Source organism: Anser anser (genome assembly GCF_964211835.1).
Source record: "Anser anser genome assembly, chromosome: Z".
Classification (NCBI taxonomy): domain Eukaryota; kingdom Metazoa; phylum Chordata; class Aves; order Anseriformes; family Anatidae; genus Anser; species Anser anser.
The window spans coordinates 61,632,970-61,659,661 of record NC_139723.1 but is presented as its reverse complement, the minus strand read 5'-3'; the positions used below and the strand labels follow the sequence as shown (position 1 = coordinate 61,659,661).

Genomic DNA, 26,692 nt, shown 5'->3' with positions numbered 1-26,692 from the left:
TAACTTCTTAGTCTGGCTGAAATCAAAGTGGACCAAAAAACAGAAAAGTGCCATTAGTGGCAGCTGGAGCTGCAGCACTCCCCAGCCTCACAACTCCAAAACTTTGTCAGGCAGCAGGAATGGGAGGTGGTGTAACAGGGATGAAAGCAGGATCAGGACACAAAAGGAAGTAAAAGGGGAAGCAAGCTAGCTGTCAAACAGCTTTTACAATTTTTCTTTGCTAGGATTTTAAAGTATTTGAAAAACTACAATAATTGTAATAATGTAGCATTTAGTTTGCTGCATGTTTTGGAACTTGATTCTAGACAGCTGAGTTGGTTTTATCATGGAAAGTACATATATTTTGCAGTGGTGTTGAAATACCCTACTGCAGGCGGTGAAATAGGAATCCTGTAGTTCCCTAAACTTTAACAGATATGAAATGGTAACCTCTGATTCTGGTATAAAACGCATAGCACTGAGGAGACTGGAAAAGAATGCAGATTGCTTTGTCTGCTTGATTACAGAATGATAGACATGACCAAGATCAAACAGACAAGGAAAAGGAAAAATCCTTATATAAAGATCAGATCTGTTCTTTTAATGGTCTAAAGCAAATGCACAATAGCAGAGCTTGTATTATCAGGCAGTTGTTGATGTGGTACTAACCTGTTCTTTTATTCTTCCACACTAACACGTCTTGCAAGAACATAGGCAGTACTGCCTATTTCAATAAAAATACACTTTCCGTGTGAAAGCTGCATTTAAAATTCAGGTAGTAACTTAAAAGATTAAAACGTAGCTTTGAAACTTTTATTTTGGTGGACACATGAGAAACTGCCAGAAGTAGAATTTAACAATTTTGTGGGAGACAAAAGAAGCACACAAATAAGCCTCAACAAAAGGTACTGCTAATGCTGAAATGAAATGGACAAACCACATAATTTAACTTTTATTTTATTTAATGTTTACAGGCTTCTGCAATAAAATATTCTAGTATCATATCCCCACTGTGTTGAGTACTGTATTGCAGTCCTTAAGCTTCATTTTATGTTGCTTAATAAGATCAGTGTCATAAGATAACCTTAAAATATCACAATTAAACCAGTTAAGTTTTCCACTGTTTTACTGAAACTGAAAAAGTAGTTCTGTACCAAAATGTACACAATTTAGTAATAATACAAAATGTTAATTCTGCAAGACAGAATGTCAGTTAAATCCACCAAAATGAACACTGAACCACCATTTATTGCCAGTACAGTGTTACTTTAAATAAGCTCACTGAATGAACATAGAAACCAAGTAGTTCCTCCTTAAATAAAATGGTAGCTATTAACAACAATACTGCAGGAAGATAAACATTCATGGTATTTACATGCTATCATAGCATATCTAGCATGTATGACTTCATGCTTGCACAGTAGCTTTATGAGCTCATTACAGTAATATTAATTTGGTGATGTACTACAAAACAACTCATCATGATTTATATCGAAGTTGCACTTTGAAGAGCACCTCTGCTAGTCACCCCATGAAAAATGCCACTGCAGTCCTCTAAGAAATCCAGCTAGTCCAATCCACTGATTCCACCCCAAATCCCCTTCCACCCCTCTCCCCCTAAAAATCATCATCAAGCATATCAACAATTTCCCTCCTGTGATCAACTAGACAGGGCAGGGCATTTAACAATCTTCCAAAAAGTGAATCAAACTAGAATACAATTGTTTTCTCTATTACATTAAGAACACCTGAGACTGCTTCACTGGTCCAAGTACAATATTTTAATACAAAAATCTGCTGTATTAACATGTCATTTCACTGAATTCCTTTGATTAGTACTTTTCATTTAAAAAAAGGCTTCTTAAATAAATACTCCCCACCCCCCCCACCCCACCCCCCAAAAAAAAGGTTTTAAAAGAATTAAAACATTAAAAAAACCCTTTAGCATTAAAGAACAGTATGATTTTCTGGCTTCATTTTATCTCGGCGTAAGCAGTGGATACACACCTATTCCTGGGGAATAAGTGCCAAACACTAAGAACAAAAAACATTTAGCAATATGCAAACACATTGTACATTTAGAGACCTCTTTTAAGAAGTGTAAACATCTGTTACTGACTTTTGTTGTTTGAATGCACTCCTAATCAAGAAGTTCAAGAAGCTGCATTTGCTTAAATTATTATGCTCTGACATGTAATCAGTTTCAATTTTTTGTACCTGAAGAAAATGACAACAGTTAAGATATTTTCCCCACTTCAGTACATATTATATTTAACAGGTCAGCACTTCGTAGGTCACAAGTTTTCTTTAAAGGAATAACCTAAATTGTAGAGTTACAACATTGAATGCTGCTTAGCTGAAGCAGCAGCAAGTAAGTACTGTATATTGACAGAGGTTTCTATAAAGCTACTGTGATTTAATAAAAATGTCTCGTAGCTAAAGACTTAACTTTAACATCTGAAAGAAATTAAAACTGGGAGTTCATGGGAAGTGATCAGGTTTGCCATCACTTTAAGAAGGACCAATGCATTCAAGCCAAGGTTGGACAAACCAACCAACAAAAAAAGAAAAAAGCCACCAACAACAAAACAAACAACTGTACAAAGTACATATCACTTTTCACCTTGGTAGTTACTAGGAGTTTACAAGTTGAAGTAATGTCAACTTGTAAAAACATGGGACTGACCCTTCAGAAGATGATGTGTAAGCGTGAGAATTCCAAAGCTATGTTCCAGACAGCTGACAGGACTTCTTTCATGAAGTTATCTCTAACCACTGAAGAAATAGTCTCACGCAAGTCCATTATCTCTCAGTTTATCATCCCCAGAAATCTGAATCAAAGGTGATTTTCATTCTAAACTTCACAGATTACATTATTTTTTTTCTGTGCGCCTAGTCAGTTGGTGGAACAATTCTTCATTTCAAAGCTTTAGTATTCAAGCTGCCTTCTTGGCGCAGGTTCCTTGCAGATCTTGCAGATTTATTTTTGACCTGATAAAAACAGTAAGATAACCAAATCAGTTACATTAAAGTGACAGACTGTTGCTGTATGTTACAAATATTAATATAATTGTTATTGATCGTGTGTACTTGTAAAAAGGACAAACAGCAGAGAAAGACAGGAAAATTCTTACCTGTTGTGGGTCATGTGGCTTTTGACTAGATGCCCAGCAGCAAGAGCTGCCATTAGAGATAACTCCCCAGCCATCACTGTAGCACATACAATTTTAGCAAGCTGACGGGCATTCTCACCAGGGTTATCTTGGCTTGCACCTTGAACCCCTAACATCTGGAGGGAAAAAACATGCTGTATTACACTGTGAAAACTAAGTAAATTTATGCTAAATTTTAATATTCAAGTCTTTACAAATTACATCTAATCAACTAGCTTTAAATTTCTTTAATGTTGATTTAAACTTTAAGAGCTAGATACATGAAAATAAGTAGATAAATGTATAATTTTCATGTCAAGTCCACCAAGTTTCAAGAGGGCCAATTCCCACAACAACAGTGGAACATAATAAAAACAATGTGAAAGCAGGCTTTGATTCAGGAAGCTTCCTGCTTTATACCTGCAAACAGGCCTGCTGCGGTAGCAAGTTGGTGCCTCCACCAACAGTTCCTATTTCTATAGATGGCATCGTACAGCTGATGTACAGGTCTTCATTGGTGGCACCAGTCCGCTCCATCAAAGTGATGCAGTTAGAGCTGCCCACATTCTGTGCAGCATCCTTTAGATCAGGAGGGAGAAAAAAAAGCAAAAAACACATTCAACTGAAGTGTTCAGTTAAGAGCTACTCTACTAAAGAAAAGACCATTAGGTATAAATAAACTTACCTGACCACAGGCAATGTAGATAGCTGTAACAATGTTTGCTGCATGTGCGTTGTAGCCACCTATGCTACCAGCCATAGCAGAACCCACCAAATTTTTGTTTATATTCACTTCAACTATATCTTCGGTAGTTGTCTTCAGTACCTAAACAAAGTGATAGGTTGTTCCTTAATCGGGAGTAGAAACACCCTGTTTCATGTTAATCAGCCCTCCCCCCAACCTCGTTTGCTTCCATTTGGAAATTTGGCTCAATCACTGTCATAGATGCCTACTTTTATTTTTGTTCAAAATCATGCAAGACAGTAAGGCAGCTTTGGAATAAGCGGAACCACTTAATCGTCAGTTTCTCCTGTAGTAGGGGGTATATAAACTTTGACAAGAATGCCATGGTTGCGCAAATGACAACAGATGAGTGAATTGATCAAAATTACTGAGTTTAATCTGTAAAAGTCTATCAAACTGTGGTATAATTTTTCGAAGGAAAAAAAGTGAAATTCCTAATGCCTTCGACTAGATTAAATATATAGCACATTATCTTTGAAAAGACAGTGAAAGAAAAAAGAATATATAATCTATGAGATTCTCAGGGGAAGTGATGTATTGTACAGCAATAGTCTGAAAATACAAGCAGGAAATAATTTTACAAGGAACACAACTAACAGTTAATATTTATGACTTAAAATATGTATCAGTTTATAAAATGCATATATTTTTATGAACCAAATTCAGTAAAAAGAATGCAGACACCTACTTCTTTAACAACTTTGGCTGGAATGACTGCTTCACAGACAACAGACTTCCCTCTTCCTTCTATCCAGTTTATAGCAGCGGGTTTTTTGTCTGTACAGTAGTTACCGCTGATAGCTATAACCTGAAGATCCGGAAACTCTTCATTCAGTCTTGCCAGAGCTTTTTCAGTACCCTGTTAAAATAGAAACAGGTATGTATCATTAAATGTTAGCGTATCAATTACGGTTGCAAAGCAAGCTACTCAAGAACACTGGAATAGCAAGATCAGATTAAGTCTAATCAGATCACTAATTACAGCTGAGGAAAAGAACAGAATTCCCCAGGAAACCTGAAACAGGCACATATGGTAGCACAATCACCATCCTTTCTCTACATGCTGAGAATTACATAGAGAATAACAAACAGCACTGGGTTCTTGCCAGTACGTATGGATTCTCTGGACACATTCCAGGAGAATAGGCATACGTTTCCCATACTAGAGATACAGCATGAACCAAGTCAAACATGACAGGCAAGAAATTAACTCATTTTGAATGCAGTAGGGAAGAGCTTCTCTGCACTAGGAAATCAGACAGAAGGTCTGCTATATTTAGTACTTATCTACGGACAGACTCATTTCTGTAATGGTTCTAAGAAATTTTATATAGAACCTTTATATAGAACCAGCAGTCAAAGTCTATCTCAGACGCGACACGTAGGATGTGCTGTTTAATGGTCTTCCACATTCATATTTTAAAAAAATAAAGACCACACCATCCTGCTGCCACTTACCAGATTCCTCATCCTTTATTTAGAAAAAGTGATGAACACAGTAACAGATTAATTACTGATGGATAAAATAAATCTTTGGCCCAAAACAACAGAATAAGCAGCTTAACTTCTATATTATCAAGAATACTTTATTTAAAAAAAACTAAAATACAAAATTACTTTAACCTTTTTTTCTTCTGTTGTTCTCATCCTCTTCTTGTTTATGCTCAAAAAGAGCAAGCATTTATATATATATAGTACATATATATATATACACACACACATATATATATATGTAACGTTTTATAGCACTGCAAACAGAGCTGCATCTTGTTTTTCACTTTCCATCTTCACATACCAGGTAATCACAAATTAATAGCACACAATTTATTTTAATAGAAATATACATTTATTGAAAAGACTTATAGGGTCTGAACCTTACTTTGGAAATCATATTCATTCCCATTGCATCCCCTGTTCTTGACTGAAAGCGGATATAAAGGTTCCGACCAGCCAAACTTATGAGAAGTTTTTGTAGGCGGGCAAACCTGCAAGAAAATGTAATGATTACTAAAAACTAGTTTAATCCTTGAGAATTTTAAGTAGCAAAATGACAGTAAATCATAGCACAGCGTAGTTATCAGCACTATCTGCAATCTGTTCTTTTCCTCCCTCAGCACAGGAAAAAAATCTTCAGCTACCATGCATATAGTTCTCTTAAGTAAATACTTTAAAGTGTACTGCTCCTGAGAGCATTGGTTGCCTTTTATGCTTTCTAGACCTTGGAAAATTTTATGTCAGTTTTACAGCAAGGCAAAATCTCTTCCATCTTCAGCAATGGTGCAAGCTCCATAAATCAAAGTTCCTACAGAGTAAGGGCAAAAAAGAACTGGGAAATACTGCATTTAAACAGCAGCATGAGTTGATTATCACCAAAATACATGCATGTCCATGGTCAACGCTTGTAGGATCAGTAAGAAACAAAACTGACTAGGAAGATTTACAGAAAGATTTCCTTAACAAAGCAAGTAATCCTAAATCTTAGAAGAAACTCTAGGGTTTGAAATAAACTTATTCTTAATACAGTTTTACATTTTTTAAATGTTTCTGTCCTAGTTTTAGTTTACCCTGTATTCTCTGGAACCTTCACGTTAGTAATATTATCAGAAGGACTCAATTCCAGACTTTAAATTACTTTTAGTATAGAACTACTAAAAATACAACTGAGCTTTAGAGCTTTAATGGTTTTTAAATGTTTAGACAAAATAAATAATTCATTAAGTAATATACAGTGCAAGGGTATTTGTTGATATGACCCAATTGTTTACCACTTATCGTAAAGTGTTTATTACTAGCCTAGCTGTATAGCCAGAGTTACTTCTGTTTTCTTAGATGCACACTACATGGGACAGGCAAAATGAACGTGCCATTTCCTGCACTGCAGCATGCGGAAATACAATTAGGAGCTTTCTACCATTCACAGAAGTCTTGTATCAGGAAATAAGGCCACAATAACCACTGTACTAACCTACTAGTGCTGTCAAAAGCTTCTTTCACTATTTTAAAGCCTTCAGGGCTTTCGAGCCAAGCCTTCACTTCTGCAGCCTGGCAAGCGCTGGGCAGCCTTACAACAGGTCCTCGAGTCATCCCATCTGCTAGAATGCGGCTACTTGCTCCTCCACCAAGCTACAAATCAAAGCAGAAAGGAAACAAAGTAAGATTGCTGAAACTGAGTTTTAGCTATTATTAAGTCAAAAATACGCCTTTTATCACCCTCAAACATGCTTTACAGACAGTTTAAGCTTGTCAAATGGTACTTACACATATTGCTCTACATCCTCTGTTGGTGCTTGCTACAAGACATCCTTCTGTTGTTGCCATCGGAACCTGAAACTCTTTGTTATCCAGATACAATGGTCCTGCTACGCCTACAGGAATAGGCATATAGCCAATCACATTTTCACAGCAAGCTCCCATAACCTTGCAAAAAATAATACGAAAAGGTATCAGTAAGGTTACCAGCTGAGCGGCACAGTATCATGCTACAAACTGTTTATGTGACTTAGCAAGTTATCTTAGCTAGAAACCCACAATCCTATGGATGAAGCAAACAATTCCCAGCTCTAAGAGTTGTAGCTATAATTTTCAATAAATAATACTGTTAAAATTAAGTATTTGACAGATCTATTGAATCTTACTAAGTCTTAAATGCTCTTCAAAATTTAATAGCGTTAAGTGACTTTTAAATGAACTTTTATTTTAACTTGAGCTCAGTGTAATAATATTCATTCAACTGAACTCATACTCAGTATTGGCAGAATTACTTATTTATGAGATAAGGCAACTGCATATCTTGGTTGGAAATATTTTTGGGTAAGCTACAAAACTAACCTACCTCTCTAGGTTTAAAAACATTGAAGCAATAGAAGCTAGTGCCTTATGTTTGCCCTTTTTTTTTTTAAAATATCAGTTTTGACCAAGCTTCTTGTTAGTTCATACTCATCACTTCAAGCAGATGTTTCATAGGTTTTGAAAACTGTTCACAGTGAATTTTACTTGTCTGCTTTATACTTACCAAAGAATAATTATAGTTCCTATAAGGAAGATATTGCAGGGAAGAAGGTTCAGGGAGTTTCTGTGATAACATTTGTCTGCGAATGGACACGCCTCGCTCCTGAGTTTCCATCAAGGTTTCCAGTTTGTATGCAGGAATATGCTTAGCATTAACTAAGCTGATAACCTCAGCATCAGTGAGGAATTTTGCTCCCTTCTGGAAATGTAAAGGATAGATAGAGTAAGTATAGATTCTGTTGGTGAAAATCCTTTTAAACGTTTCCAAATGAAAGAAGGTAACTTTACTTTGACGCAATCAGATCCTGTCTAAAGAAACAAACTGCCAATGTCAGCTTTTTGATCATATCCTGGCCTACTATAAAACTTTTTACACCCTCTTATAACTGAACTTAATGAAACCTCAAGTACTTGGTATGCCATGAACGATGAAGCTGCTTCTTCTCTCCAGCCCCATCTTGGAGAGAGAATCGTAATAGAAGACTTTTCACGTAAAACTTCAAAAACATACACTTATCTGTTTTCCTCATCTCTATTGAAGAAATAAATGCAACAGAAACTGACTGGAGCAGAAATAACTTCTGAAAGGGGTTTGTGTTCTCCACCTCCCCTCCAAGTTCTTAAAGCCATGTAACTCTTTAACATTACAATCAATGGGATCATTTAGAAGCCAGAAAATGAACTGCACAAATTCTTAAATCAGATTTTGTCAGAGGCTATAAAACAAAAAGTTTTTTTTCCATACCTCTGCATTTCCAAGAATACGAACACATTCCTCAATAGAACGAGGTTCTTTAGGTAACTCGATTTCCTCCTCTTTTCTATTAATAACTGAGGTAGTTTCCACAGGGGTGCTGCTGCCAACTACAAACGTAGCCTTGGTTGATGACTCTGCTAATACAGGTTTTATGACTTCTGCTGCATAAAGACAATTAAAATGAACTTTGGTTTACAAAAATCTTAGGTTTCATTTCCAAATATAACATGCTAATACAGATTTTCATTATTTGTTGCAAAGACTCAGCAAGAGATTCAGATGCTGAAAATTACCATTGTCATCTCTGGGAACAAAAGCTGCTTCTACTGTGTTAGATTTCTGATTGTTTTTCAAAAGTCCAGATTGTTTCCTGCAACAATTCTCAGGGACCTTCTTCTGGACCATCACTGGAGATATTATGGGATTCTTCAGTGAAAGCGTGGATTCAGTCTCTGCTTGCTCAAAAAAAATGTATTTCACTGCAAGGAGAAGGGCTAATCCGAGAGTGATTACTTGCTCAATATCCATACTGGCCATTCTAAAAAGGGACAAAAATCAAGAATTAAATGTATGATATGATTTGTGTGTTTTAACAACGTTCTGACACCCCCTTCTTTTAGAAAGGATAGTAGTTTGATCATCATTTATACACTTATTCAGATGCCAGTCAAAACACATTTTCTAACAGGGAATTCAAGTATGCTAGTTCAGGGTAGAGAATTTTTTCTTTGTATTATTAGGATATGTATTTTCAGATTTCATTAACTATTTACAAAATCTTAGTTAAAAAGCAGTCACAGTAAAATAAATGACTACAATAATCACTATTCAACAGGTAAATCATATTCATTTAATACCTATCTCCCAATAATTAAGTAGAAAGAGTCAATCAATTATCATCCTCTGTCACTAATGACTACTATAGTGCAAGCTGAATTTCTGCGAGGGAGGAAAACAGCCTATAAGATACACTTCTGAATTCTCAGAATACAGAACCACAGCTGCTCAGCTTTCAGATGAGCTGAAGGAAAAGCAATAGTGACATGGATCTCTTTTTGTACTTTTGTGTGAATGGTCAGAAACTGCAGAAATAATGATTCTAGATCAGTCAGAAAGCTTAACTTTTCAGTGTGCTCTGAAAAATGACAGGGTTGTTGGGAAAAGATGGTGTTATCATAGTATCAGAATAGTTTGGGTTGGAAGGGACTGTAAATACCATCTATTTCCAACCCCCCTGCCATGGTCAGAGACCTCAACCATGAGGTTGCTCAAAGCCCCATCCAACCTGGCTTTGAACACTTTGTGTTGGGAAGTGCACATCCACACCTTCTCTAGGCAACCTGTTCCAGTGCCTCACCATCCTCACAGTAAAGAATTTCTTTCTAATATCTAATCTACATCTACCCTCTTTTAGTTTAAAACCATTACTCCTTGTCCTATCACTACAATCCCTGACAGAGTTCTTCTCCAGGCCCTCTTTAGGTACTGGAAGGCCGCCATAAGGTCTCCCCAAAGCCTTCTCAGGTTGAACAGCTCCAGCTTCCTCAGCCTCTCTTCAGAGGAGAGGTGCTCCAGCCCTCCAGTCCCAATTATGATGCATCCAGCACAGCTGCCTCCTGATCTCTTTCTTATTACTTCAAGGAGACTAAAGGAATAGCAAAATATTGAAGTATTTCTTACGAAACATCATCTCCAGTTTCAAGAAATTCTAGTCAGCTCTGTAGTTTGTTGTTGTTGCACCCTAAGGATCATTGCCTTACAGTACTGGAGAATACACCCTATTCCATGACATACAGGTATCTTATGTGAAGTTGCTTACCGAGAAAGGTAGAACTGCCATAGTGAAACATTAGGTTCAATTCTCTTTGGTGCGTTCTCATCCAATCCCACTGAATTTTCTGCTGTACTGTTCTGAGAAGTTGGTTCTGCTATCCACCGACTATGGGCATGAACAAGAACCAAACCCAGCGACTGTATTAAAAACAAAAAGCAAGACAAATATTTTTTCAACTGTAGTTAGTTATCTAACCTACTAAAATGAATCGTTTTCTTTTCGTTTTTGTTTCCCATGCCTCACAAGTCTAAACCTAAAGGATCTTCTCCTCCTTTCGTCTTCATCATTTAGCACCCAGCACATTCTTCCTCTGCTTATTAGATGAGCAAGAAAAAGCTGAACACATGTACACACGAAAAGCCAGAGTTGTTTTATATGGAAATGGCATATGCAAGAAGACTGTAAATGTAGGTAAATGGGACGTTACTAAAAACTACCACAGTTAGCTAGAGCAATGGACTGCAGAACACTAGTCTATAGAAAACAAAGGCTTTGTTAGCTTTCCAGGGACACCTTACTGACTGCATAATAACAGGTGAAAAAAGCCACAAACCATAATCATTTTGACCCTCTGTGTTACGGGATTTGGTTTATTTTCTTCTTCTTCCAGAACACGAGCAAAATGGCTAAGCTGCCATATTGGACGTCCTTCACGACTCTCTCGGGAAAGCTGTAAAAATAAACAAAACCAGGTCTTATTTAGTAGCTATCTGAAGAACAAGCAAGTGATGAAATAGAAATACAGTGTTAAAGCTTATTTACCAAAAAAAGATTTTGTGATTTAAAAAAAAATAAAGAATTGGTCTACAGTCTACTGTTTAGCCTATATTAGAGTTTAAACAGTGAGAAACCCTGGACAGCCATTAATTTAAACTGTTTTTTTTTTCCCCTCTGCTTTAGATAAGAACTCAGACCATTGAGCGTGACTTGTTTACAGCAGCATTAACAAGTTACTGTCCATCAGCAGAGCCACAGTAACTCTTTCTGTGCATTCCCTCTGTTCACTTCAAAAGGAAGACAAACATAGGCTACCACAAGTGCAGGGTCTGAATACTAAGCTCAATCGTTGTCTTTAAGTGGGTCTTACCTCTAATACCAAGGATACACAAGCTGGAAAGAAGGTCATGAAGACAAAATAGTTGGCAAGAACAGACATACAGCCAAAACAGCACATAATTTCAAGCTGTCGCACTCCTACAGAAAAAAAAAAGTTTTTTTTACATTTGAATATGCAAGAGGTTTTTTATATACTTGAAGAACAGTTTCTGAAACCATTAAATTGGTACTGTAGATTATAGAGCGAATTGCCTAGATTAATGAAAAATGAGCATATTAAGCCCTGTCATTTTGTATTAACCTATTCCTAGCACAATATGTATTTACACAAAAATTTTAAAGTGTAAATGTAAATAAAAATAATTACAGTTTACTAAGATTTTTAAAGCTTTACACTGGAAGTTTGAAACTCTTCCCTTACCTAAATAAAGATCAGTTAACCAACATAGTAGTTATGTATTGAAAACCCTTGTAAAAGGTAGCCAATTAAGTCTTCAGGAAATAAGAATATATGCCCCACCTGCATTTTCACAAGTGTCAAAGCGTTCAGAACGCCCTTAATAAAGATAAATGAGCTAGCAGTGTAAATCATTCAAAAGTTAAAACAACAACAAGAAAAAAATAAACATATGCTATACCAAAATGAGTTTTTTCCTAGACGTAAACAGGAAAACTGCTTATCAACATACATTTCCCCCTTTCTCTGCCCCCAAAATAGCCAAACAAATAGATTGTCATTCCATTCCCATAGTTACACATTTCTTGAAACACTTAATATTCCAACAGCTTTTTTTTTTTAAACTGGCAAGACTTAGACCTTCAGACTTGATCACTCACCTGACATAGTACCAACACCAATCACAAGACACTCCACAAGTGCATCCAGTGTAAACGTGGGGCCTAAAATTGCCATTCCACGTGAAATATTTTCTCTTACTTCATCCTAAAAGGAAAAATTTCTCTACATTACAATAAGGACAAAAAAAATCAAAGTAAGGTACAATGCGCATAACATGATTAGTAAATTGAGTATTATGGTGATACGGCTTTATAAAGCAGACATTGAGAAATGAACTATTATGATAGAATGCATTCTTTAATTGCTTGGTTTCTCATAAGCTGTTATGCTTTGACAGTCTTTATTTATGCAACAGGATTATTTAAATTTCCAAATTCTTCATCTTCGGTTCATCACTATTCTAGCCTCCTATGACACTGATGAGCACAGACTTTAATTAATGTACATTCAGAAGATTAAAGAGTTCTACACTTTAAGACAAAATAGAAACCGCTTATGTCATGGCATCTCAAAAGTTCTTCTAACCCGATATCTGTAACCTAACTTTTACTATATTTCTTTCTTTAACTCTCTAGACTCAGCTTAAAAGATACTGAAATTTTCCCCTGGCAAAAGGAAAGGGATTTCTTCCAAATACCAGGCATGGATAACTCTAGGGGTCCACTCCTGTTTTTTTTTTTTTTTCCCTCATTTGATTGATTTCAATCAAGGAGAAGCTGTAGTGAAAATGTATTTGTGATTTTTTTTAAACAAATAAAGAAGGATGCAATTATATAATAATATGCAAACACTAATAACATTGCATATATAGAGAATATATAATAAACTATATTATGATATTTATAGAAAAATGTACTATATTTTTGTCACAAATATTATGCTGAATTACTATGAAAAGTATGTTATTGGTATGAAAGTAATTTTAGTGAAATTAATTTGTTTTACAACATAGAATACTAAGAAATAAACATTCCCATGTACAGTGGGCAAAATGTACTGTTGATTCTTCACATTGTGCTGTGTTAACTGCACTGAAGTATCACAGAATGGTTTAGGTTGGAACGGACCTCTGGAGGTCATCTGGTCCAATCCCCCTGCTCAGCCTGATACAGCTATTGCAGGTCAGCCACAACCACGTCCAGGCAGATTTTGAGCATATCCAAGGAGATTTCCAAAATTAGACCAAGACTGTGTGTGTATGCCACAACAATTTGTAGCCAACAAATATGCCATATTTGTTCTGGATTTTGTCTAGAAATGTGTTTTTTCCTGTACCAGCATTATAACTTTAGACTTCTGTTTATATACTGTTCCGGAGCCCTACAGAATAATTTTCCTATCCGTAACTGTTCTATGGAAGACTTTGGTCTTGGAACTCTAGCCTCATTAACAGAGCTATAGGCAATGCTGTTTGAAGTTCTGATCTTATAAAGTATTCATACATAAAATTAACTTAGCTCACATGATTGTATCATGTTATTCTTCACTTGAAACACTGACCTGGATAAAAGACACTACTGAATACAGATTACATCTGATCCTTTTTGCATATCACTAATACCACGTTCATCTGTGTGTCTCTCCCTGTGGATTGTTCATCTATGAACACTAAATGCAAACGCCCTACTGCAAAAAGAAAAAAAAAAAACTAACCTGTGAATTGGAACTTAGTGCAAATTTGGCTAATGCACTTGCTCTTGAAAGATCAATCAGAAGCAGGAAAAATGGTAAAGCTTCACTGAAAACAAACAAACAAAAAACAAACAGGAATGTTAATAATTAAATTGAAGATTTAAAATTTACTCTGCTGAAGAAAAAAATTCAAGCAAGAAATCCAGAACAATAATTCACTACTTACTTTAAACCTGTCAATTCTTTATCCAAGAAGTGAATTACCACTGTACTAAAAACAAAACTTGAGAAGATTGTGAAGAGGCCAGCAATACCTTGAAAAAAAAAAAAAAGGCAAAAATATTTATATGTATATATATACACACATATATGGGGGGGGGGGCAAACAAAACCAAAATAAGCAAAAAAACTGATACCTCTAGATCAATCTAGATGCAAATGAATGACAACTCATCACAGACTGCATTAACAGCAGTTGTGGTACAAACTAATATGGATGCGATTTTTATAAGGATATTTAAATCCAAAATTTGTACAGTATTCAAAGCAAGACTTTGAAAAATAAAAGCCATAAACCTTCTCATTTATTATCTGCAAAAATGAGAACTGGCTTAAGCAGCACTAATTTTTAGAGTTTATGGCATAATAAACAGCTATTTCAAGAACTGTGTTTCCAATGTTTATATAATCCAGCACAACGTCTCTTATAAAATTGCATTTCAATTTTTTGCTAGACAGCAGAATGTTCTGCATAGATCAAAGTAAACCTGTTCTGTATCTACGTACTAAAATGCTAACATTCTTTACTGATTTATAGTATAAAAAACAAACAACTAAAATGCATACACCAAATAGAAAATCAGATAGAGTACCTAAAATGTATTTTGATCCAAGTTGCCTTAGGTTCTGAAATTGGAAATATATATAAAGGATTGCTATACAGCGTGTGATTGTCAGTATTATGATGTCACTGCTCAGAACATCCTGTATGAAACACAAAGGGATTTAGTTAGTTTTCACATTTAGAAGTAACTTGTTGTTAGGTTTCACTAATAACAACAATAAAAAAAATCCCTTGTGAAGCAGCACTTATAATGAAGGTGGCTTTTTTCCCCCCCTGAATAAAATAACAATCAGTGCTAGTCTGTCCTAAAAATAAAATTCTGCAAACAACATTAATGTCACATCCTTGTTCACAAGACGATGCACAAAAAAAATATTAGGTTTAATCACAGAATGGCTGAGGCTGGCAGGGCCCTCTGGGTCCATCTGGCTGAACTCCCTGCCCAAGCAGGGACACAGAGAGCAGGGTACCCAGGACCATGCCCAGGCAGGTGGCTTTTGAAGACCTCCAAGGAGGGAGACACCATAACCTCTCTGGGCAGCCTGTGCCCATGCTCCATCACCCACACAGTACAGAAGTGCTGCCTGGTGTACAGGGGGAACCTCCCGTGTTCCAGTCTGCACCCACTGCCTCTTGTCCTAGCACTGGGCACCACTGAGAAGATCCTGGCTCCGTCCTCTTTCACCCTGCCTTCAGGGATTTACAGACACGGCTAAGATCCCCCTAAGCCTCCTCTTCACCAGGCTGAACAGTCCCACCTCTCAGCCTTTTCCCATAGGAGAGATGCTCTAGGTTTAATGAAAACTTTCTGCAGCACACCACTGCTTGCATACAGCTTTAAAAATCTAGTATGGGAAAGCAGGCAATAAAGAAGTTTTACCACAGTTATTCTCCTTCTAATACATCACAACCTAATCTTACTCTGTTGGAACCCATCAATTACCTGATTAACAATAAGTACTATAACATGAATTTAAATCCTTACTTCTTCAAGTTTTGGGCACTCGTAATTCCAGCCACAGATCTTATCGTTCCCAGTGAACATCTTCATCGACATCATACAGATGGTGAGAGTCACTGTTCCCACAATGACTTCCCATGGATGAGAAGCCACAAAAAGGCCATGCATTCGAAAGAGTCTGGACAACATTTTCAGGACTGTTTTTCTATACTTAGCAAACCTGCAATAACAACAAAAAATATTTCACATAAGCAAATTAGAGTTTGAGGGGAAAAGGATAGAGATGTATAAATTCTTGTAAGTCATCTCTCAGGAAGTCTCAAAGCCAGCTATGTAACAGATGAGTAAGGAAACTCATCTTCAAATTTCCAAATTTTTCTTCAAAAAACATTTATTTCTAGTATTCTGAAACTTAGTATGATCTGCTTCTGCCTTCTCAGTCCACTTTTTTTCTTTAAAAAAAACACAACACACATCTCCCTTATCTCTTCGAAGTGCCTTGCTTACAACACTCCTTCACTCTCTGTTAATGTTGACATTTTTTTAGTATCTCTGTTTAGTATCTACTGTCATGCAATTTCAACACCATTTTGACTCCAACTTCTTGTTTTTACCACCAGCATATGTAAGCACTCACTAAATTCTGTTACTTCTTTCTATCAAATGATACTAACTTTGACTATGTAAGTTACCAACAAACCATTGCTGGTAATTCTCAACTTCAACAGTAGGAATCTCAATGTTACCTTCCTTTGATTGAGTCTTCTCTACTTGCTGATAAATATTCTTCACTAATTCGAGTTAATTACATTCAAAGCAGTTCTTTCTTCACCTCAAGCACACGAATCCTTCTCAAATACAGTATTCTGCAACAGTTCCCTGTACCGTAACTAATTCCCAGGTTACTGATGCATTTCATCATCCCCTTTGCTTTAAATGGATTACAAACATTCAGGAAAAATGCTCACACCTCTCCTTCACGTAACTGAGAACATGGATGCTCCTTCTCTTACAAAATCTGCATCCTGGTCCATTTGCTCTGTGTTGTACCTTTAGACTTCAAGTTCATTGAGGATATTTACTCATGTTTTATAGTGTAGAAACAAAATGCCATAAAACCGTCTCTTAAATACATTAGTACTGGAACTTTGCTTTTCTCATTGCACGTAATCAACAACTTCTAACACTCTTATGATGAATGTTAACCCTATAGCTACATCCTAAGGTTCAAAAGACATTTAAATAGCAGTCTGACTTGTACTTCTAAATACTGAACTACAAAATGTCAGTACCAACCTAGTACTGTGGAGATTTCCATAGCAGATCGAGGGCTCTACACACCATCACACTGAAGTGGATAGAAATCCTTTCATGTTACCTTGAAATTAACAATCCAACCACCAGGCTTTTAGGGAGACAGTCCTTCTATTATTTCTTGTGCTCCGACACCAAAAACATGACATTTGTTGTAGAAACCAATAAATTGAACAAACCTATCTGCTCAGTGATACTCAATATGCCAGAATCATCCTGGTTGTCAGGCTGCCTTCCTCTCAGTGCCTACTAAGCATCAAAAGCACCAATATATTTTTCTTTATCCTTCCACAGAGAAGGTGTCAGGACTTCAGTGTCTGATGGAGTGTACTAGGTAACATCATTAAGAGTACTGCCTTCCATATGAACAAGTTTTTCCATTTCCTTTGAACGGAAGGAAAAAAAAAAGTCCTCAAATGAAGAAAGCTTGCTTGCCTTTTTTTCCCCAAAATTCTTTTAAAGGTCAACATTACCCCTTGTTTTCCAACCAACATATTCTGAATATCGTTTTATGAATTTATCTACATGTTCTTTTGTGAATTTATGTTCTTACAAAACTGTTTTGCAGTGGTACTATGTTTTTTCCTCAGGAGCACAGAAAGTACCATTTAACTGGAAAAATAAAGACATGGCCATAGTAATATCTTACTGCCAAAGATTTTGAAACACAAACTAAAATACAAAAGGCCTAGTAACACCCTACAAAGATACCGGTACTTCTGAATACCACGCTGTTTCAGGAAAATTAAAAATCAGCACTTATCAGATAACTATACAGAGACATTGCGAGGCTTAAAATTATAAACGCAACTCCTAACAATATCAACTGCCGAAATTTATAAAAGCAATTAAAGAATTGCTGTTAGGCCTAGGAAAACGCCATCCCCAAAACACATTTCTTCAAAGTTTCCTCACGTTTGTAAGCGAAGCTGGAAGTCCCGTCCTGGTAAGCACGAAATGGCTTCACGGAAATCCAGCAGGGGAAAACGCGTTTGTTTGGTTATAAAAAGGGCTGTCCGTTCGTGGGCAGTGTTCCACACCTGATCCCTGGTACGAAATTCGGGGTGCCTGCCCTGCTGACCCCCAACGTACGAGGGTTCCCCGGCGGCGCCCCGCAGACCTCCCCCTGCCCCTGCCCCTGCGGCACCCCCACCCGCCGGGCCCCGCGGGGAGGCCGCTCTGCCCGCTCCCGGTCCCCGTCCCTCACCGCTCCGGGCCGAGCAGACCCGCTCCGTCCTCGTCCTCGTCCCTGTCCCCTCTCCCCGCCGGCCCCGTCCCGCCGCGCCGCGCACTGAGGCGGCCGCCCCGCCCCGCGCAAGGACACCCGGGGCACGGCGCCGCGGCCGCCGCCATCGCCCGATCGCGCAGCCAATGGCGAGCGGCCGCCACGCCCGGCCCGCGCCGCGTCGCCGAGGCAACCGCCCGCCGAACGGCGCGCGGAGCCCGGGTCTCGATCAGGAGCGGCGAACACGCCATCTCGCCACGGGGCCGCCCGCCAATGGGGCGCCGCGCTGCCTTCGCCGTGCCTGCTGATTGGGCGGCGGGAGGCGGCTTATTTACATACGGCGATCGAGCGACGGGGTCGCCCCGCCCCCGCGCGGCGCGCTGAGGGGAACGGGCCGGCCCCGCGCCGCCTCGCCCCGTCCAGGCCCCGCCGCACAGCGCTGGCCCGGCCGCGGCTCCGGCGGGGTCCGTCGGCCCGGTCGCCGTGGGAAGCAGGCCCTTGGTTCTCAGAGTGCGATGTGCGCGGGTTTGTGGCTTCCTGCCGAAGGCGAGACGTTTTATTAGGCTTAGCTATGCGTGTGCAGCCTTCCCTCCATACGGAAACACGGGGCTCGTCAGCCTCTCTGCATGTAGAGTCATGGGGTTATTAAGGGTGGAAGAGACCTCCGAAATCATCTGGTCCAACCATCCCCCTACCACCACTGTCACCCACTAAACCATGTCCCTAAGCATCACGTCCAACCTTTCCTTGAACACCCCCAGGGATGGTGACTCCACCACCTCCCTGGGCAACCCGTCCCAATGCCTGACTGCTCTTTCTGAGAAGAAATGTCTCCTCATTTCCAGCCTAAACCTCCCCTAGCGCAACTTGAAGCCATTCCCTCTAATCCTATCACTATTTACCTGCAAGAAGAGGCCAAACCCCAGCTCCCCACACCTTCATGGCAATGCATCACCCCCCTCTCACATGGCCATTCTGTGTTGTCAGGTCTGAGCAATTCCAGGCTGACGTGTTTCAAACAAGACACAACCTGCAATGATTTTGCTACGGACAATTTACACATTGGACTTTCCAAATCTGCTTCTTACATGCACCATTTAGAAATATTTCGAGGCACACCATATGTCAGTTACTGTGCTGCAAAGCATTGACGTAATTCTGAAAAAAAAAAAAAAAGATACGATGATGAAATGTTTCCATGAAAACTCCACCCAAAGCAGCTGTTATGAGTGGGGAAATTATTCATGCCAGCTCAGTCTTTTAACACATAATACATTTTGCATTCTCAACATGATATACATAAATCCTGACAACTTGCTGCTGAATATCCCTATTCCCAGCTAGCTTCTTTCCTAATGTACATTTTCTTGAGCATCTCACCTTTATTCACAGAAAAGTAAAACATTACCACCAAGCTTTCTGGAGTAATTTGCTAATGTGCAACTGCAATTGCTATAATTGCATGTGGATATGACTAAGTCAAAGCAAAACAGCAATTTGTACACACTTGCAGCAATTATGTATAATCGTTATGTAATTTAAGATAGCCTTTATTATCTTTCCCTGTTTTCTATACTTTTTCTTAAGTAGGGTATTTTTTTGGTTTTGTTTTTGTTTATTTGAATATTCTGTGATGGAATATAATTTAGAAATTAATCGGAATGCTTATTTTATCATCGAGTTCAGTGTTAGCATGAGTCACAATCATAATTTGGACTTTATAGGGGTTTATAGGACTTTATGGGGTTTGTATATATATGGCATAAGGTTTCCTGCCATATATATATATATATTTTATGTATTTATATATATTATATATAATATATAAATACATATTTATATATTTTATGTATATACATATATATTTTTTTGTATCTGCAGCTCTCCCTGTGGCCTGCCCACACACCAGCTTGACCCTGGCAGTGACCATGGCAATAGCACTGGCCCAGCTGCTGCAGACATGGAAGGCAAGGCTGAGGCAGAGAAAACGCTCCTCTGATTTTCAAGATGATCACTGGGTTACGTACAAGAGTGCAGCTGCAAATACTGCAAGAACAACAATATTTCAGTATCTTTAGTAATAATTCTGTATCTTGAATGCCCGGCCCCGCTCCCTACAAGATGGCCGCCACCGCTGAGGAGACCGCCGGGTGGGGGTTGGGAGCGGGGCGGGGCGAACACCCCTCAGGGCGATCGCGGGGCTACCGGGGAAGAGGGAGAGGTGGGGAGCGGGGTGGCAGCACCATGGGGGAGCAGATGTGGGACAGCGACAGCGACGAGACCGTGGTGGAGGGCTCGGTGGCGGAGAGCGATGTGGAGGAAGAGGAGTTCCACAGGAGGAGATGGTAGCGTTCAGGCGGGCGTGGAGCGGGAGGAGCCGCGGGCCCGGCGCGGGGGGTCTGAGGGAGGCCCGCGCCCCGCGCCGCCCTGAGGCGAGGAGCGCCCAAACCCTCGCCGAAATCCTGGAGAGCAAAGCATCTCTCACACAACAAACACCTCCACTGTTTTTCACGAATGTGAAAAATATACATACATCTTGCAGGCCGCCGGTTTTGTACCACTGCTCTCCACAGAGCAATGTTTTAGTCAGTGAGGTGAAACATTCCCAGAATCCTGCTCAGAGAAAATAAAAATGAAGTGCCATCAAATAAGATTGTTGGTAATGTTGGTTCTCTGCAGTTTTAATGCCATTTTTATGACATTTTTTCCGTATTCTTTAAAACATTGCAAAGAGCTGAAACTGCCACGTAGCTGCACTTTTTATTTGAACTTAAATCTCAATATTGACTGCTAATATATGAGAGTGATGTACTTCCCTACCTAAGGCTTAAAATGCAGAGGAACAGTACAATGCATATATATCATCATGGTTTGGGAGTGCTTTACAACTGGTATTTTTGTTACACAGTACTCATCTAGGTTTGCAACATCCTTGCAAAGTAAGCTAATAAGGCTTGCCTAAACTGCTCATTGATATTATGGGAATGGAAAGAGGGTGGTCCAAATGTTTGATGTCTCTTTTTTCTTTTCTTTTCTTTTCTTTTCTTTTCTTTTCTTTTCTTTTCTTTTCTTTTCTTTTCTTTTCTTTTCTTTTCTTTTCTTTTCTTTTCTTTTCTTTTCTTTTCTTTTCTTTTCTTTTCTTTTCTTTTCTTTTCTTTTCTTTTCTTTTCTTTTCTTTTCTTTTCTTTTCTTTTCTTCTTTCATAAAAGGTTATCTGTATTCAATAAGGACATGGATTTAACAACAGAAATAAAAAATAATGGAGGTAGGACAGTCTCTTCTCAGTCTTGAGTTTATTCAGTGAACTGTTTCTGTGGATGTTGCCAGAGTCCGCAATACTGAAATATAAATGTTGCATTCTTTTGAAATGCAAGTGATCTTTAACTAAACCCATGTTTTTAACTGGTAGTTTACAATAAATAAATAAATAAATAAATAAATAATCAGATTTTGAAAAATCATTTTGCTCTTAATTTCACCATTCCATGTACTATAAGTGAGAATGCCTTGCTTAGTAAGTGCATGAAGGATATCCTTTAAATTTAGATACATTTATGTGCATTGTATTTGAACAGAAGGAAATAAATGGAATATATACATCCACGTAAACTTATGTGAAACTACAGTAGCGTATATTATTAGAAAAAGTTTTAAATTTGTTAAATAGATCCATTCTCTTCAAATACTCAAGTGCATTATTCTAAGTGCATTATTAACTATATTAAACATAAATGTGTGCACATGCAGTTAAAACCTTAAAATGTCCTTCAAGAACTCTGTTGAAAGAGGTTGCATGAACAGGTATCTGGTAGTTACATAACAATTTTACTGTAACGTTCTTGGCTTTTTAACACAATTCATTTCTTTTCCTTAATGTTTTGTTCTGGCAATAAAGAGACTGCCTACTCTTTAAGTGACACAAGGTGTTCTTCAGGATTCTTTTTGTTCATTCTTTTTTGCCAATTTGAAAACCTGATTGGATTCAAATCTACCATTTTTTTAAATCAAACTAGTCTGAGTTAGTGTACATTTTTATATACAGTCCATTGAAATCTGTGGAATTTTTTCCTATTGCTGCCATTTCCTGATGCTGAACCTTCTGAAGTTGCTAAGTAGTTTTGTCTGAGGAGAGAAGCATTTGAACATATCCTTTTGACCTTACCTATGGTTATCCACAGAAATAAGAACTTGGCAACATTCAACTTAGGTGGTTTAAAGTGTGTTCTTTTGACTTGTTCTTCAGTTTGTGGTGGGAGTGGCTATTTACCTGAGGGTTGGGGTTTCTTTTTCTGTTTCTATGAATGTGACACCTTAAAGTATTTTTAGCATTTTGCCTGTGGTACTTTATATTCGGTAACTTGGAGTTATTATTTCATTATTCATATATTTGTGCATACTTGTCTAGTAGCAATTTGGTGATTAGATGCATATCATAAACACTAATTTCAAGAGTATTTTCTTCATGTCAGTGTTGTAGTTTTGTAGCCTAAGGCTCCAGCCCTGGGGGTTTCTCTTTTGTTTCTCTTTTTATTTATTTATTTTTCTCCAGAGTTCTCCCTCCATATAGTCACCTTGAAAAGTACTGTATATGGAAGTGTACATATTTTTACTCAGATGGTTTTATTCATCTCTCCTATGTTGTAGTTCAAAAATCTAGTTAGATAGACCGATAAACCATTCAAGTCTATTGCATATTAGAGATTTTGATACACGTAGAAATTTATGGAACCATAAGACAACAAAACTGCCTTTTAATACTGTATTTTGCCACTGTACTTATTTTTTTTTCTAGGAGTTTCCTCTCCAGAAATCCATTTTATCCATATAGCTCACGGTCGTATGTATGGACTAAAGGTAAAACAGGTAAATCCAAATGTACAGAAAAGATACATCTCCTTCTATGCATATCTAGCTATTAATAATTAATAAAATCACCGAGCCTGCCATTCTTTTTGTGCAAAACAGATTGGTGGCTTGCAGCTGAAATTTATTTTATGGGAAAAAAAGTTGTCACTTGTGCAGCACATTTTCTCCAGGAAATCAAAGTCTCTTCCTTGGTACTTGTTTTTGTTTGAGTTTTGTTGAGTTTTTTGTTTGAGTTTTGAGGTACTTGTTTGAGTTTATAGCCTTTCAAATTTGAACCTTTTAGTATGTTCCCTTCAGGTGTGAAAGATAACTATCTGGGTTGATCAGAATACACCCTTGGTTACTCATAACCGAGCTGTGATCCAGCAATGGGACAATTGTTTCGTTATAAAAGAACAAGATAATAGTCTGAAAAGCAGAATAAAATCTCTGTTTATGTGGCGATAGGGCTATTATTCTAATCTATGTGTAATTCTGGGTTCCCTAATCTGCTAATTAGCCTAATTTTTAATGTATTTGGCACAGTCCATAGCCAGCCTATTAAATTCTGTTCTGTTGAGCAATCAGCTTTCCACCCTTATATGGCATCCTTGTGTAATTAGAAACAGGTTCCTATTCTTTAACAGAAATTCTTTTTAAACCTGTGACTATTATGCTATATAGAGTATTATAGTTCAAAAAAAATAGTTTATATTGTATACTTACCCCAGTACAAGAGGAGTTTAAAAAAAAGATTAAACTGTTCCCTAAATTACAATGGCTGTACTGAAAAGACACTCCTTCTACTGAAGTGAATGTTATTAATAGAGGGCTACAGTATAGCAAATAAATTTGGTCAGCTGTCAGCAAAGGAAACACTGAACAAAATTGAAAAGATGTTATTTCAAAGGCTTCTCTCCCTAAATTTATTTTACTGCTAGGGTTGTTTTGACTGAGGTTTATTCAAGGACAGAGGGAAGGAGAAGTGTGCCCACTTGCTTATTACTTTGCTCCTCTGGGAGCTGATCTGACCATACGCTGCCTGAATTAAGTCTTTGGCTTTGTGACTGTCACCAGAGTAGCCAGTCGGCAATCCCAATAAGGGATTCTTCCAAGTCTAAGATGGACAAACCTCCTTTCCCCAAAAAGAAGAGTCAGAAAAGCAAAGAACCGTCAAATACTTTAGCAAATAGTTGGGTTAATTCTCACTTTTTTTTTTTTTTTAGTGAGATTTATATAGTATGCCACTGGCAGCTTAATCATCCACAGCATGGTGTCAATTTCAAATTTAAACGGTTACTGAAGGCTGTGAAGAACTGTGTTGGGCTCTCGTCCTTGCTTCTTGTGTATGTAGACTGCACCAGTGTGGCTTTTCAGCCACTCCAAGAGCCAACATGGAATGTGATTACACCAAAGCCTTTCCTTTAGCTGCATCCTTTGAAATGGTTTATGTGAATACCGCATCTTGATGTGATGTGCAGCCAGAGGGTTGTGTGAGGCCATGAGTTTCTTCAGGAAAAGCAGTGCCTGTTCCTGTTGTTCTGAAGAGCCTTGGCTTGTTGTGCACTTGATGTGGGTTCGCAACAGCTTGGGATGTGGAGTCCTGTCTTTGATTCTGCCGTGTAAGAGATTGTCATTAAGACTTTTCTTCAACCAGAGATTTTGTACCCTTCAGGTCCTTTCCACCAGACAAGTCGTTTCCATTATCTATTAAAACCCTATTCCATAGGTTGTTCAGGCAGGCCCCATGATTCACATTTGTTGGTTTTTTTTTTTTTCTTTCCCAGTTCGGTGAAGTGCACCTAAAATTATTAGGTGGCACTTAAAATTTTTAAACTTCAGTATTTTTTTATTTTTTTTTTTGGAACACCTCCAGAATCCCTTGAAATGACTGTATAAATAAAAGCTCAGATGGGAGGAATCAGTTGAGTTTTGCAAGAATTTCCTTACCACAAGCAATACAGCAGGACAGAAGGCTGTTCCCAGTACATGCAGTCTGTGGCCACAAATACTGTGTGTGTAACTTTTATGATTTGAGAAAACCTCTCAACAAGACTTTTGCTATGAGTGATACACTGATTTGGCCTAGAATCTAATTTTTTAGCAGGTTATGTAACTCCTCCTTCATCTGAGATACAAAGGTAGTCCACTGAGCTTTAAGTGACTTTCTGAGCAATGTTACCCAAGCAAAGAGATTTACTAGTTCTACTGCTATCCTCCAGACCTCACTTGGTCTCTGGATAATGTTCTGTGTAAATACCCAGGCTGATTTGTACTAAGGATATATTTAGCAAAGTCAATAACTTTCTGCCAGCTATCCCATTGCCATATTTTGGGACTAGATCAGTCAATAATTATTGCATAAGCTGTTTCTAAAAGATCTGTTCTGTTCTTTGGAACCTTTCAATAGTCATTCCTGCTGGATGATCACAACCTGTTACTTTTCAGGTCTCTGCTAAAATGGTTGTGATTATTGTGTAACTAGTACCTAGTGCAAGCTGAGTAACTCATCATTTTGTGTCCACACAAAGATGTTCTTTCCCAGAGTTTTCATAGTCCTGTGAATGTTCTCAACTATATGCCAATAATTTGCTTGAAATCGTAGCCAGTAATACTCAATCTTCACCTCATCTAGAACTCTTCTCCAATTCACTAGCTTGTCTTCATCTTCCCTAAGTTGCGTTGGACTTTGTGTAAAGCCTTCATTTTCAAAACTTGAGATTTCTCTCTCCTCAAAGTACAGTCAGAGGCACAAAAAGCATCCAAGCTCCTTTTACTAAAGAACTTGACTTTGCCCCCTGCTCTGACTTTAGCTCTTTTCTTATCTGTATGCTCTTTCCTGTGTTTTTGTGCAGTGGTCCTGACTTCTTGTACCACTTAGAGCTTCCTGATGTGCAGGTCTTGTCATCTGAGAAGTTCCTTAATTCTTCCTTTTCCAGGGATATTCAGAGCTGAGTAATAAACTTCACAATATCTGAAACAGCTAGTTTAATTAGAAGAAGGAATTGTTCCAAAAAACAAAGGTTAAAATTGGGAGTTTAGATATAAATATCTTGTAGTTTAGCCTTCTGATGTATGAAACAGCCAAAGTTCAAAGTAATCATACAGTAATTGCATAGGTGTTTTCCTCCTGTGTGAGTTTTCATTCATAATCTTGATTTTGTTTTAACATTTCTTTAAATAATGCAAAAAAAAAAAAAGATTAAAGAGAAATGGCTTTTTTATCGTATTAGTAAGGTATGTAAAGACCTGATCCAAAAAATCAATTACAGAAGGAAAAAGATAAGCATATAGCAATGCTGAGAAAGTTAATAATGAAGTACTTTGTTTACTAAGTTGCTAAAACACTTTTCTGTTGTTGTTGTCCAGATACCTCAAGAGAGATATGCACCTGACCAGTCTCAGTCCCTACTGCAGTGAGTATAGTATATCACACAGGAATTCCAGTCAGGCATACTGTAACTAAACCATTCCCATATACCTCAATTTGTATGTTATTTTATTCCCAGTGTCTTACTGTGAAGCAGTTTTCTTGTTTGCT

The 26,692-nt window shown here is 38.0% G+C and overlaps 2 protein-coding genes across 6 annotated transcripts in view; one reads left to right on the top strand and one right to left on the bottom strand.

Moving 5' to 3' along the window:
* Positions 1–920: 920 nt before the first annotated feature.
* On the bottom strand, positions 921–18,445 carry HMGCR (3-hydroxy-3-methylglutaryl-CoA reductase). Of its 3 annotated transcripts, none has more exons than XM_083816617.1 (20): positions 18,289–18,445; positions 15,792–15,987; positions 14,835–14,946; positions 14,189–14,276; positions 13,984–14,068; positions 12,369–12,474; positions 11,563–11,669; positions 11,029–11,145; positions 10,461–10,612; positions 8,935–9,179; positions 8,630–8,802; positions 7,889–8,083; positions 7,135–7,293; positions 6,842–6,999; positions 5,756–5,861; positions 4,565–4,735; positions 3,817–3,957; positions 3,552–3,710; positions 3,114–3,268; positions 921–2,970 (listed from the first exon to the last, which is right to left on the bottom strand). In XM_083816617.1, exons 1-20 carry the CDS (start codon positions 18,432–18,434, stop codon positions 2,916–2,918), a joined length of 2,826 nt encoding a protein of 941 aa, XP_083672743.1. In that variant the 5' UTR covers positions 18,435–18,445; the 3' UTR covers positions 921–2,915. The 3 variants fall into 3 exon arrangements, with proteins under 3 accessions (XP_083672743.1, XP_083672741.1, XP_083672742.1); XM_083816615.1 differs by lacking the exon at positions 18,289–18,445 and adding an exon at positions 17,997–18,128; XM_083816616.1 differs by lacking the exon at positions 18,289–18,445 and adding an exon at positions 17,997–18,128 and having other exon boundaries at positions 8,630–8,799.
* A 121-nt stretch (positions 18,446–18,566) lies between these two features.
* Positions 18,567–26,692, top strand: part of ANKRD31 (ankyrin repeat domain 31) — a 69,295-nt gene continuing 61,169 nt past the window's right edge. Inside the window, exons 1-5 of one of the 3 annotated variants that reach the window (XM_083816612.1) lie at positions 18,567–18,852; positions 20,188–20,651; positions 21,516–21,571; positions 23,099–23,169; positions 26,521–26,567. In XM_083816612.1, coding sequence (XP_083672738.1) covers positions 20,404–20,651; positions 21,516–21,571; positions 23,099–23,169; positions 26,521–26,567 — 422 coding nt within the window. In that variant the 5' untranslated portion in view covers positions 18,567–18,852; positions 20,188–20,403. Of the gene's footprint in view, positions 18,853–20,187; positions 20,652–21,515; positions 21,572–23,098; positions 23,170–26,520; positions 26,568–26,692 lie in introns of those variants that run through there. The other 2 variants (XM_083816613.1, XM_083816614.1) reach the window with 2 other exon arrangements.